Source organism: Dama dama, chromosome 18, assembly GCF_033118175.1.
Source record: "Dama dama isolate Ldn47 chromosome 18, ASM3311817v1, whole genome shotgun sequence".
Taxonomy (NCBI): Eukaryota; Metazoa; Chordata; class Mammalia; order Artiodactyla; family Cervidae; genus Dama; species Dama dama.
Window position 1 is genome coordinate 58,442,923 of NC_083698.1, and position 13,394 is coordinate 58,456,316.

Below are 13,394 nucleotides of genomic sequence, written 5' to 3' on the forward strand. Positions count from 1 at the left end.
ATTTTTAGATCCAGGGTACTTAAGAAACCACTATAAGTTAAAAATATAGAAAATTATGTTGGAATGGATTTTTGATTGATTTTTATAAAAGAACAAAATAAAACATATCTTTGGCTCTTAAAGAATAAGCACAATAGTGCTTAAGAGCAAATCCTTTGTCTTCTCATTATGCTTCCCCTTTCATTCCCATTACCTGTTTGTTTCTAAGGGGGGAAATTATAAAATATGAAATCAGTTAATTGAAAACCATCTGAAAACAAGAACTGTTACTTATCTCTCTATTCCATATAATGCTTTATTATACATAACAGTCAAACAACAAAGTTAATCATAAAGGTGAACTAAATAGTCAATAATGCCATTTATTTTGTTAAGTCAATTGTTTAAAAACATTTATATATGCATATGCCACATGGCATGTGAGATTCTTAGTTCCCTGAAAAAGGATTGAACTTGGGCCCGCTGCGGTAGAAGTACACAGTCTTAACCACTGGACCCTCAGGAGCCCCGATAAACACTGCTACTTCTGGCCTTTACAGCAGCTATTATAGTGTTTCTAAGGCCCTACAACATGTCAGTGTATGTGTGGGAATGAACCTACCTTTATCTTTTTAACAAGCTTATTTTCTTCTTCATCATCTGTCTCTGGGAATTCATATATTTTAATTTTATGTTCTTGGATTTCTTTCATTATCTAAGATGAAAGAGAAAGTTAGTAAAAGAGCACCATATATAATTTTAGATATTAGCTTTATTTTTATTATACTCTTCTTAAATTCCTGAGTCTTTAGCTCCAGTTCCTTTACTGTTTTTCAACAATGCAAAATGTAATTTAAAACCAAAATAGTATGCTGGTTTTTTTTTTCTATAAAGTTTATACATAAGTACCATTCTCTAAATCCAATTGCTTCAGAAATGTTAAACTTATAAGGTTACAACACCCAAAGAGTTCTAAAAATGATGTAAGATTCCAGAAACGGCTTCACTAGTTGATTTCTTCTCTAGTGGTTTTGGGTCATTTATTTATAATGACTGAGATAACTTTAGACAAATTCTTACCAACTATTTTATTCAGCTGAATCAACAGAGCTTAAACTCACCTAAAGTTTTTAGTGAATTGAGCAAAGGTAAATAAAATTAAGTATAGCACTGGCTCTAGGAAAAAAAATGTGCACTTATCAGAAAATATCCTTGCATGTACATGTGCATACACACACATCAAGGAGCAACAGATAAAAGATCAGGCAAGCACACAGGGAGAAAACATGCCCTGGAAATTAAGAAGCTAATGAATTCATAATAATAATCAATGAGAATACAGAAAAAAAGAAAGATAACTTACTAGTAACATCAGAAATGACCTCAGATTAATTTATTGAGTCCAAAATCACTCTAAATTCAAATAAGAATACAGACACCCAAATAATGTTGAATACCTACCCTATTCAAACTTATAAGAAACAAACTGATGGCTAATAAACCTAAAACTAGCTCCCTGCCTGTACTGGTAGTTTAATGCTACACTCACTACCAGGGTCCCCAGCAGCAGTAAAGGGACCTGAAACAAAATGTGCTACACGGCTACCAACGCAGACAGAGTTGCCATGGAAATAAACAAGACCACATATCTTTTACAACTGGGTTATGTGTCTATTTAGAAAAAAAACCTAAGAATAAATAATGAGGTGTCAGATTATGTGTCAACCTAATGTTGGCCAAAAAGTTCATTCAGGTTTTTTTGTACACTTTCTGAACATACTTTTTGGCCAACCTGATACATGACTAGAAGAAAAAAGAAAGACTAGCAGCTAGCTCTAAGAGCAATGACTTTTAGTCAGAGGTTGTATATTTAAAAAGCCTGAGTGAGCATCTTCACAATAACAAATACAAAGTTGTATCTTAACCTACAAAACCAACTAGTAGAGCTATGGTCCAATAAATCATTTTGAAAAAGTTCTCTACATGACTCTGATAAACACCTCTGGTTAAACAAAAGAATAAATAAATAAAAAGTAAATTGACAACCACTGCAAGTGACCAATTTGGAAATAGAGATCACTGCTTATTCACCTTTTTTATTTCTTCATTTTTAGTACAATTCCAAATTAAAATAAAAGAGAAATATTACTATATTATATGATTAGTATCTGAACTTAGAAACAGCAAATTACAAAATAAAAATGGAGCTAATAAATGTAAAATAAAAAATTTCCTGGTAGAAATATCAGATACAGTAAAAATGATGTAGTAAAACATTCTAAAAATTTATATGGATTTAACACAATTTCAAAGCAAATTTCCACAGGTTTTCATTTTTCTAATAGTTTTCAAGTTATTCTAAAATTCATACTGAAGAAGATGACGAACCAAAGTACTGTTACAGAAGACTAGAAGGACAGTAAGAGATAATAAACTCTAAAATCTCTTTTAAAATATTATACAACTTAGCCTCAATTCAAAAGACATACAGTGCTAGATGCTCAGTTGTGTCCAACTCTATAGTCCATGTGTCCATGGACTACAGCCTGCCAGGCTCCTCTGTCCACGGAATTCTCAAGAATACTGGAGTGGGTAGTCACTCCCTTCTCTAGGGGATCTTCCTGACCCAGGGATCGAACCCAGGTCTCCTGCACTGCAGGCAGATTCTTTACTGTCTGAGTCACCAAGGAAGCTCTTAGAAGACATAACACTGGCCTAAAATTTAAAAATAGGCTACTAGAATAGCAAAGTAGTTCCAGAAACTGATCCTACATTTCATAAAATACAATATATAGTAAACCAAAAACACAACACTGAGGGAAAACTAAACCCCTGATTTAAAATGTTGCTGTTCTGGAAAATTGAAAGTTAAAGAAATTATTAGGTACCACCTTATTAGTCCAAAAAAGTTAAAAAAAAAATAATGACAATGCTGGCAAGGCACTGGAACAAATATAAAAAGAGAATTTTAACTGTTTTATTGAGAAAGCACCATGACAAAATGGGGGGGGGGGGTAATAAAATAATTATACCCTTTAAAAAGTAATCCTCTCCCCAGGAATTCAGTCTAGGAAAGTAATTCTATAAAGGGTGTGGGGAAGGGTAGTGGCACAAGCTATACAGAAACATCTAAAATGGGCCTTCCTTTGTGGCTCAGTTGGTAAAGAATCCACCTGCAATATGGGAGACTGCTTGTGGGGACAGGTGGTGGTGGAAGCTATACAGAAACATCTAAAATAGTCTTATTTAAATTGACAAAGGATAAGGGCATTATGGTTTCTCACGTGGCTCAGTGGCAGAGAATCCTCCTGACAACAGAGGAGGCACAAGAGACAGAGATTTGATCCCTGGGTCAGAAGATCCCCTGAAGTAGGGAAAGGCAACCCACTCCAGTATTCTTGCCTGGAAAATTCCACGGACCGAGGAGCCTGGCAGGCTACAGTTCATGGGATCACAAACAATTGGACACAACTAAACAACTGAGCACACACACAGAAGCGCACTATGATAATACTTACGGGCTCCTAGGAGAAAACTAAAGCAGGAGACTAATTTCAACAGTTATTTTTAACATAGTGTAAACCACCACACACACACAGTAAAGTAGCAGGAGGAACACACTGTAAATATTACAATGAAAATATGAAAAACTGAAAATTACATGAAGAGTATCAGAATCCTAAGAATTCCCAAACTCATTTTACTTACCTGTTTCTTAAACTGCTGGCATTCCTCTGGTGTGAGTGTGTCTGCTTTGGCAATAAGTGGAATGATATTCACTTTTTCATGCAAACGCTTCATAAACTCAATATCCAATGGTTTAAGTCTGAAATACACAATATTTAATATGACTGGATTGACCAATTTGGGAGAACAGATTTTTCACATTCCAATGCTAAAATTACATACATTGGAACTACTTCATTTACTCATCAGAAGCACTCTCTAAAGATGTATATTGGGCCAGCAACAGTTAGGAAGAACAGGATTTCAAGCACTGGAATGCCTAAGAAACCTTTGACTCCTGTGTTTTAACACCCTGGTCACAGCATGTGGACCCGAGTGTAAAATCAGAAAATTAAGAAAGGCTCCTAATAAGCTTTCCTACAAGAGACTCTACTTATCACTCAAATTTGGAAAATCTGTCTTGTTTTAAATGAAAAATTATAATCCTCTTTTACTTCTTGTTACCCAGTATATTTCTCAGAGAAGGGGCTCAAAAGAACATCTTCTTCATCATCCCTTTTATTCATTAGACTCTAACTATTGCCTCCACTTGGCCACTATACTTTTAAGGTCATCAAATACTTTCAGGCTGCTAATATAATTAGTTAGCAACAGCCAACTCATAAACACTGTGGTATTTAATGGTATTTTTTAATTCGCCCATTATGCAGCACTGACATTACTCTCTCACAAGCTGTTCACTTAAGGTAATTTCCAGGATCCTCTTTGTAAGCTAGTCCCTTAAAAGGTATATGACTCAGAATTCTCTATTAGGTCTTTTCTTCTCTACATTCTGAGCTTATCATTAACTACAACTTCTAATATCCTTTATGAGTCAATAACTCCCAAGTCTTTACACCTAGCCCGGATCTCATTCTTATGTTCCAGGCTTGTGTTTACCTGATGGAAATACTACTCGGACATTCCATTTTGGCATCTCAAAATCAAAAGTTCATCTGAACCCCCAAATACCCACTCCCCTTCTATGCTTTCTATCTCAGTAAGTAACACTTCAATCCACCCAGTTACTCAAAGCTGAAATGTAGGATTCAGATTGGATAAACTTCCTCTATTTATCCATTCCAAAGATTCACCAGAATCTGCTGAACAAATAAAAATATTTATATATTTATCTCCTTTCCATTACTTTGGTTCAGGCCACCAAACTTTGATAATGACAAGGATCTATCTAGTTTCCCTCAAAACCATGCACACTGCAGTCAGTATGATGTTTCTAAAATCCAATTCTGATCAAGTCATTCCCTGACTGAAAACCTTACTAAAGCCAGATTCCTTAAGTGAGTGTGGCCTACAAAGCCTGTGAAAACATAACCTCTTCAGCTCACCTCATCTCTCAGCATCCCTTAGCATTTTTGCTACTTTCTACTTCCAATATGTCAGCCTTTTTGAACTTCTCACAATATCTTGAAATCACCATACTTTGGCCATATTGCCTTGGCCTGGAACAACTCCATTCCCATCCCCAATCTAGCTGGCTTGCCTAATTCCTATTCGTCCTTTAGGACCTAGCTTACTATTCTCATTTCCTCTGAGAATTCTTCTCCAACCTAAGACTAGAAGCCTAAGGGATCACAACACTGAATCTGTCATATAGTAACCACCTACTTGTCTTCTCACTAGAAGATCCTTAAGAGCAAAGGCCTTTGTCTCATTCATCTCTTCTGTAATATGTAGTACAGTGCCAAAACTTGAAAGGTGTCCAAATATGTCCTGACTAAAAAACTAAGCTGCTGTAATTTTCCTTACATCTTTGAATAACTGTAAATGAAAATCAGCTATTCCTCACATGCAGAATACACTATAGACTAAAAATTAATATTTAACAAAATAAATGAAGATAGCAGCAGTATTCTACATAGAAATACAGTATTCCTTAGCTTTGATAAAACATGAGGAAAATGGAATAAAGATCTAATTTCATTATAAATTTTATGGACTAATATTTTAAAATAAACAGAAAGCCCTTGTTTGAGTTCTCTTAGCATACTATAGTTTAATATATATACTGTTGGGTGTATTGGGGGGTCCAGAGACTAATGAGATACTCCTTTTTTTACTGATGAATAATACTATACTTCTTTGTGGTAGTGACGCGCTGACTGGCAGAAAGACAGGGTAAGGAGGCAGGAAGGCAGAAATGGAGAAATGAGACAGCTTCAATTCTAATTCTCATCTTAAATCCTTTGAATTTTGATTCCGAGAACACTACAGAAAGAGTGTGTGGCTAGAATAACACTATATTTATCTACAAACAGCACACTTATCTCACTAGTGGTAACTGAAAAACCTTTTGATTTTGAGAAAATATTTAAGTTTTTGCCTGTTTTTCATCAATCATTCCGTAACACTAAATATAAAAGCCATGGCTCAGTCAATCAATCTCGGACTTGGGACTGCCCTGGTGTTTCAGTGATTAAGTATCTGCCTGCCAATGTAGGGGACACAGGTTTGATCCTTGGTTTGGGAGGACTCCACATGCTGTAGAGCAACTAAGCCCCTGCGCCACAACTACTTAGCCCATGTGCAGCAGCTACCAAACTACCTACACGCCCTAGAGCCCATGTTCTACAAGAGAAGGCACTGCAATAAGAAGGACAGGCACCGCAACGAGAGCAGTCCCTGCTCACCACAACTAGAGAAAGCCCACACGCAGCACTGAAGACCCAGCAGAGCCAAAAAAATAAATTTTAAGAGAGAAATATGGAGCACACAAAATAAACTTAATTATTTCCACTATATATTTTTTAAAAAATCTCACATTTGTAAATTTTTAGAGTTTACCTTCCAGATTATATGCAGGACAAAGTTAAATTACTACCACTACCACCTCATTAAACTGGTGACAGAAAAGAATTCAGTTAATCTATAATTTTAATGAATCTTAATATAAAACACTAAATTGTAATCCAAGTTAACAAGATTTTACGCTTAAAGTAAAACAACATTCACAGAACATTTCTTATTTCAACTTTCCAAGACAAACATACTTGAAAAGAGCCATGACAATGAAATCAGGGAAGTCAACTTCTCAAACATAAAATGACAGGGCTGAAGAATATTAAATCGGTTTTTACAAAATTAAACTTTAGATATAACCTTTATAAAAGCCCTGATAAAACCCTCTGCCCTCTTACACTAGAATACATATTTTAAAAGCTTACAAAATGCCAACAGAAAACACTTATTTCACAACAGATTACAATCTGGTTGAAATTTTTCCTCTATCCATTAATTTTATTTCAGGTCATCTTTTCCAACAAATCTAATTTTTAAGTTTTTTGTTTTTTTTTTTAAACACAATGGAAAGTCCTTTATAGAATTTCTAGAAGATAAACCCTTCCCTGGTGACTCAGACACTGAACAATCCACTTGCAATGCAGGAGACCCAGGTCTGACCCCTGGGTCGGGAAGATACCCTGGAGAAGGAAATGCAAACCCACTCCATATTCTTGCCTGGGAAATCCCAGGGACAGAGGAATAACAGTCCATGCAGTTGCAGAGTCGAACACAACTGAGCGATCAAACACTCACAGAGAGAAAAAATTATTTAACACCTCAAAGCCTACAGCAAAGTAAATAAAATGAATAGAGGGCAAATGACAAATAGTTATTAAACATACATACGTATATACATTTCTAAGGGAAAAAAAATTTATATAAAACTGATACTTTTTTCAAAGTAGCAATCAAAATTCAAAAGGTTTGTAAAAACACCATTTAAAAATTCAAGTTCCAAGTCAGTTACCAACCACCGAACAAAGGAAATGAAGCAACAACAGCTGAAATCACATATTAACCTTTTGTTCAGTGATGACACTTGGTGGGGTAAGGGACACAGAAAATACACTGCTGGACCAATATATAATTACTCCAAAAACAGAACCTCTAAAAAGGGAATCCAGGGACTACCCAGGTAGAAAGGTCATAATTCCTCTACTATGCTGCCTGGAATTTCACTCTTTAGTGAGCATGGAATTTGGAACTCTCTACAGAAAATTCAATGTCATATTATGTCACTTAATCCACAGCAGCATATACCAGTGGGCAAAATTTTGTTCCATTTCTAAAAATAGTTAAGCTGACAAACTACTCAAAAGCACGTTGTTATACATAAGAAATTAAAATCTGGAACTCTCATCCCTTGTGACAAACAAGAAATGGTCCCAAGCCACTATACATAATATCAAAATTTTTTCTTTTAAAAAAAATTGTATTTCCCATGCAATTTTAAGGACTATATTTTCCCTCAGGGATAAGAGAAATGTGATTTCATGAGAATTACTAAATGTTGGAGAGAGTCCAAAAGATCTAAAATAATAAAAAGTGGATATAAACTGACAAATTTCTATTGACAACTACAGGTTAAGAGTTTACTTTGCTGGCTTTCAGGAAAAAGCCCTAACAAGTTATATTAGAATGATAAATATATATATACATAAAAATTCAAGAAGAAACTAACAAGTTCTCAGAAAAAAACCATACAGTATGGTATTTTGAGTTTGCTTGGTTTTTTTTTAGCCTTTTAAGTAGATAAGTCAATTTTGGGCTTTAAATATATAATTTTCTGAGAAAACTATAGAAGAAAATTAGAAATGAAAAAGAAATAGCTGCACCACTACAATCAGACAGTGCAAAAATGGTAAACTATAAAATTAAGGCTTTCTATTCAACCAAGATGGTAATAATGGGCACTTAGCCTATCTTAGGCAAAAGGTAAAGAAGAAAGCAGAAAACAAGAGAAAGGTACACTTTTGAAAGTGGGTTTCCCTGATAGCTCAGTTGGTAAAGAATCTGCCTGCAATGCAAGAGACACCGGTTCAATTCCTGGGTCGGGACAATCTGCTGGAGAAGGGATAAGCTGTCCACTTCAGTATTCCTGGGCTTCCCTTGTGGCTCAGCTGGTGAAGAATCTGCCTGGATTGTAGGAGACCTGGGTTTGATCCCTGGGTTGGGACGATCCCCCAAGAAGGAAAAAGGTACCCACTCCAGTATCGTGGCCTAGAGAATCCCATGGACATCCATGGGGTCAGAAAGAGCTGGACACGACTGAGCGACTTTCACTTTCACTTGAAGGAACTGGTTTACACTACTGTAATTTGGGTGTTAGATGACTTAATGCCATTTAGTCTAATGCTATAAAACAGTCCAGTCCCTTTTGGTGGAGATGGTCAAGTTACAATCATCAGGGGGCGGAGTTATGCTAAGTCACTTAACCAAAGACTAAAGAAGAGGGCTTCCCTGGTGGCTTAGATGGTAAAGGGTCTGCCTGCAATGTGGGAGACTCAGGTTCGATCCCTGGTTCAGGAAGATCCCCTGGAGAAGGAAATGGCAGGCCACTCCAGTACTCTTGCCTGGAAAATCCCATGGACGGAGGAGCCTGGTACGCTACAGTTCATGGGGTCGCAAAGAGTTAGTCACGACTGAGCGACTTCACTTTCACTTTAAAGAAGAGTAGGTACAAACATCTGCAGTTGATGATGACAGACATATCTCCTCAAAATGACAAAGAAATACAAACAACCAAAACAGAAGTACAAGCTGGCCATACAAACAAACAGAACAATCAGATCAGATACATGTCTAAATACTCAGATCTTAATTTTAACTCCTAATAAGTAGAAGGTTAGTACTGATGATAGGATACTTAAACAATTTGACTGTGACAGCTAAGGTAAAATAGAAGATTAGTGAAATAGATTTAGTGAAGAAAGAAATGGCACATGATAACCTTGGTACTCAAGTTCTTTTGCAATGTTCTCTACCAGATGTATAATAAATAATATCTTTGCAGTTTCTTAGAATATGTCTAAGCTAATTGTTGTGTGTGTTTCTCCTTACTTGATTGTTTAATGTGGCAGACTGGTCAACAAGAAAGCTAAATTAGCCACAATGAGACACCAAACCATGATGAAAACAATATTCCTCTCCATGAAGCACAGTTTTACACATGAGAAACTAAAAAGTAAAATCATTTTTAGCATAGCTAGGGCTTATGTTTTTTATAAATCATTTTTATGAGGAATTTGGAACTTCACAAGTTGTATAGTTAAATGTACTCCACAGAGATGAGAATTACTAACACATGCACCCAAAGATGAGTAATAATAAAACAACAAAAAGATTATCGGAAGTATTCAGGTACTGACCCATGTCCTGAAGGAGCAATGAAGTATAAACAACACTGCACCCTGTTATCAGGCATCTGACGTCTGTTCACTCTAGATTCTGCATTTAGGTAGTCCTCGAACTTACTATCAATGTAGTCGATAACAGGCTGCCAGCTGTAGAATGCAAATAAGTAAAATAATTAAGTTGAGATTCCACATATGAACGGTGCTTCCCAGATACCTCAGTGGTAAAGAATCCACCAAGATCCCTGGGTAAGGAAGACCTCCTGGAGAAGAAAATGGCAACCCAGTCCAGTATTCTTGCCTGGGAAATTCTATGGACAGAGGAGCCTGGCAGACTGTCCATGGGGTCACTAAAGAGTCAGACATGACTAAGTGATTAAATAACAAAAAACACACTTTACAACATGAAAAATTACATCCAGGGAGTTTTAGATTTCAAATGAAAAGATTAAACAACACAGAAGCCTCATGATGAATTTATTTAGGAATTTCAAAAGTTGAAGAAATTTACTTCAAAAATAATGCAGAACTCAAAGAAAAATTAAAATATTTTTATAAGCTCCTATTATCTTATTTCCAAATAGAAACTCATGGATGTCTTCTCCACTTACAACTTACGGAAAAACTGAAAGTCTAAAATCATATTTAAATTAGGGTGTGACAGAAAACAGATAAAATTAATAGCAAAGAATGGAAAGTTTCAAATTTCTTATAATAATGAGAATTCTTTTATCTATGTTTTAGAGTCTATCTTCAAAATAATTCTATGAAAAGTGTTATCATCATTTTATAGAAAAGGAAATCATTTCAAAGAAATTAAGCAACAATGACAAGTAAGTGGCAAAGTTGATATATGAACCCAAGCCATATTACTTAAATTTCAGTAACCATAGGTGAGAAGATCTAAAATATTAAAAAAAGTCTAACCAGCCCTATTCCCAAATGCAATGGAAAGCAGTAGGGACAAACCCTTCTTACCAATTACTATTATCCACTGCATCTCCAAATCCTGGGGTATCGACTATTGTGAGCAGCAACTGAACACCACCTTCTTTGATTAAAACTTTGGATTGTTCCACCTGTAAGAGTCATTGTGTACAGACATTAATAACATACATTATATCTGTGGTTTCCTACAAGGTAAGATGTAGGTAGACAAGTGTTAATCAAAACCAAATAGGAAGCTTTTTGTAAAGTAAATCTACCCACCCAGCCACTTTCTTTAGAATCAATTACTGTAGCTGTTGAGTGTACAGGTTACTTAAAAGAAAAGTACATATATAAATAATGGGTTTACGGCTCATAGTTGGTATAGAGAAGGAAAATAGGAACTGATAAAATATTACTAATTACTAAAGCCATATAAAACTTAAACAACATAAATGCACATCTAATAATACAAATAAACAATGTGCTTGAATGATCAAGTAATTCACAGAGATCAAATATGATTTATCAGAAAGTACATTTAATCTACCATTTGCAGTAAATGTTTTCTGGACTATCTCCATCTACTTTGGTCCCAATACTCAAGTGAACTTATTACCATCCCCAAATCTTTCTCAGCATGGCTATAATTATTTACATTTGTGTTTATGTCATGACTAAGAGACAACTTTCTTCTCGAATGTGTTATTGTCCATTCAGGTCAAAGCAACCAGCAAAGATCCAGGCATTGAAAAAACATGTATCCTGGTAGGGTAAAACCCTACTGCTGCTGCTGCTGCTAAGTCACTTCAGTCGTGTCCGACTCTGTGTGACCCCATAGGCATCAGCCCACCAGGCTACAAACTCTGATTAAAATCTTCAGTTCTTTTAGAGTTTGTAAAAATGTTCTATTTAAGAAAAGGAATTGGACTTAAACAATAACAGCAGTTCTTCCTACAATCTAAGATATTCTGTAACCCCAAATTCCGTTTTAGAATGTAAAAATCATTCATCTTGGACATATGCTGCTCCTACATAAAGCAAACACTCATTAAAACAGAAAAGGAGAATCATTCTCCCAGAAAAAAAATAGGCTTTCATTTAATTTATCTATAGTGTTTAGTAAGACTAGAGGTTCCAAATATGTTGATAGGCTAACTTAAGAGGCAAGAATTAAACTTTGAATGTTACATGCCATAGGATGGTACCAATTAAGTACTACTAGACTTAAGAGGGAAATGTAATCACATGAAAAACAATTTCAACTATCTATGTTGATTAACAGAGTTGGGAAAGGAAAAGCGACTAATTTCTGGGTAGGAAAAGTTTGGTTTACCTTTACAGATTAAAAAATTGATGATGTCTTTCCATTACTCTCTGACATTTTCTTACAGATGCTAGCTGATGGATGAAGAGACTGAAGAGCTGAAGCTAAGACTGCTGAGTGAAAAGTGTACAGCAGCATTGCTCAACAGAACTGAGATGACGGAAATGGTTCTCTATCTACACTATCCAATACATACTAGCTGCTTACCCATGTGGTTAACAAGTTCTTGAAATCCAACTACAGCAACTGAATGTTCAATTTTAGTTAAGTTAAACTGAAACAGCTACAGGTGGCTTTGCTGTTATTGTTGCTGTTTATTCACTAAGTCGTGTCTGACTCTTTGGTGACCCCACAGACTGTAGCCTCCCAGGCTTCTCTGTCCATGAGATTTTCCAAGCAAGAATACTGGAGTGGATTGCCATTTCCTTCTACAGGGGATCCTCCCAATCCACATGTGGCTTAGTGACTACTGAATTTGATGGTGAAGATTGATAGCAATCAGAAATTATTTTGTTAAAAGGAAAAAAAAAAAAGATTATTTTGTTAAAAGAGCATTATTAAAAAAGAAACTTGCTGAAACTGTAATTTGGACATGCATATTCATAGAAAGGCTTCCAATCTTTTAGACAAATAAGAGACAAAGTTCTTATCTTTTAGACCAATGGTTTTTAAGCTGCTTTGACCCTAATGTAAACTCTCAGTGAAAATTTTAGATATCCCAAATGTAAGTACATTTATTTATCTACCAAACATATAAAATTGGTTATCTGAACATTAAATAGCAGGAAGTGTCAATTTCTCTGTAAATTAAAAAAGTTAAACATCAATAGATACGGGCTCTAATATTTTCTGGTCACCTTCAATATCAACGATGGTTGCACACTGCTTGGGAGAATACTATTTCACACCACATAGCTAAGATAATACAGTCTGTCTGATATTGAGTTACTCTAATAATCTGAAAGAGGCAAAATAACTGTGGAAATAATCAGACTCAGTGTAGATTATCAAAACTAAAAAAAATTGAGTGATATTACTTCATGTGGCTTAGAAATTCACATTCTATATATCTACTAGTTACCTATAGTTAAAAAGGACAATCTGGTTATATGTCAATTATATTACAATTTTTTAAAAAAGAACAATCTATTCAAATCTAACATCTCAATATATATGTAATTCACCTCCATCTCCTTCATAAAAATATTTATGGTAACTGTCACTGAAGCAGAAATATCCAAAGTAACCATCCCTTCACCTAAAAATTCTCAAAAATTATTTTA

At 35.2% G+C, this 13,394-nt stretch overlaps 1 protein-coding gene across 1 annotated transcript in view; it reads right to left on the bottom strand.

Annotated features, from left to right (window-relative positions):
- The window catches only part of SEPTIN7 (septin 7), a 54,788-nt gene that overhangs the window by 17,173 nt on the left and 24,221 nt on the right, over nt 1-13,394 (bottom strand). Inside the window, exons 4-7 of the mRNA XM_061165379.1 lie at nt 10,836-10,936; nt 9,873-10,007; nt 3,688-3,805; nt 602-694 (exon numbers count right to left, since the gene is read on the bottom strand). Coding sequence (XP_061021362.1) covers nt 602-694; nt 3,688-3,805; nt 9,873-10,007; nt 10,836-10,936 — 447 coding nt within the window. The remainder of the gene's footprint in view (nt 1-601; nt 695-3,687; nt 3,806-9,872; nt 10,008-10,835; nt 10,937-13,394) is intronic.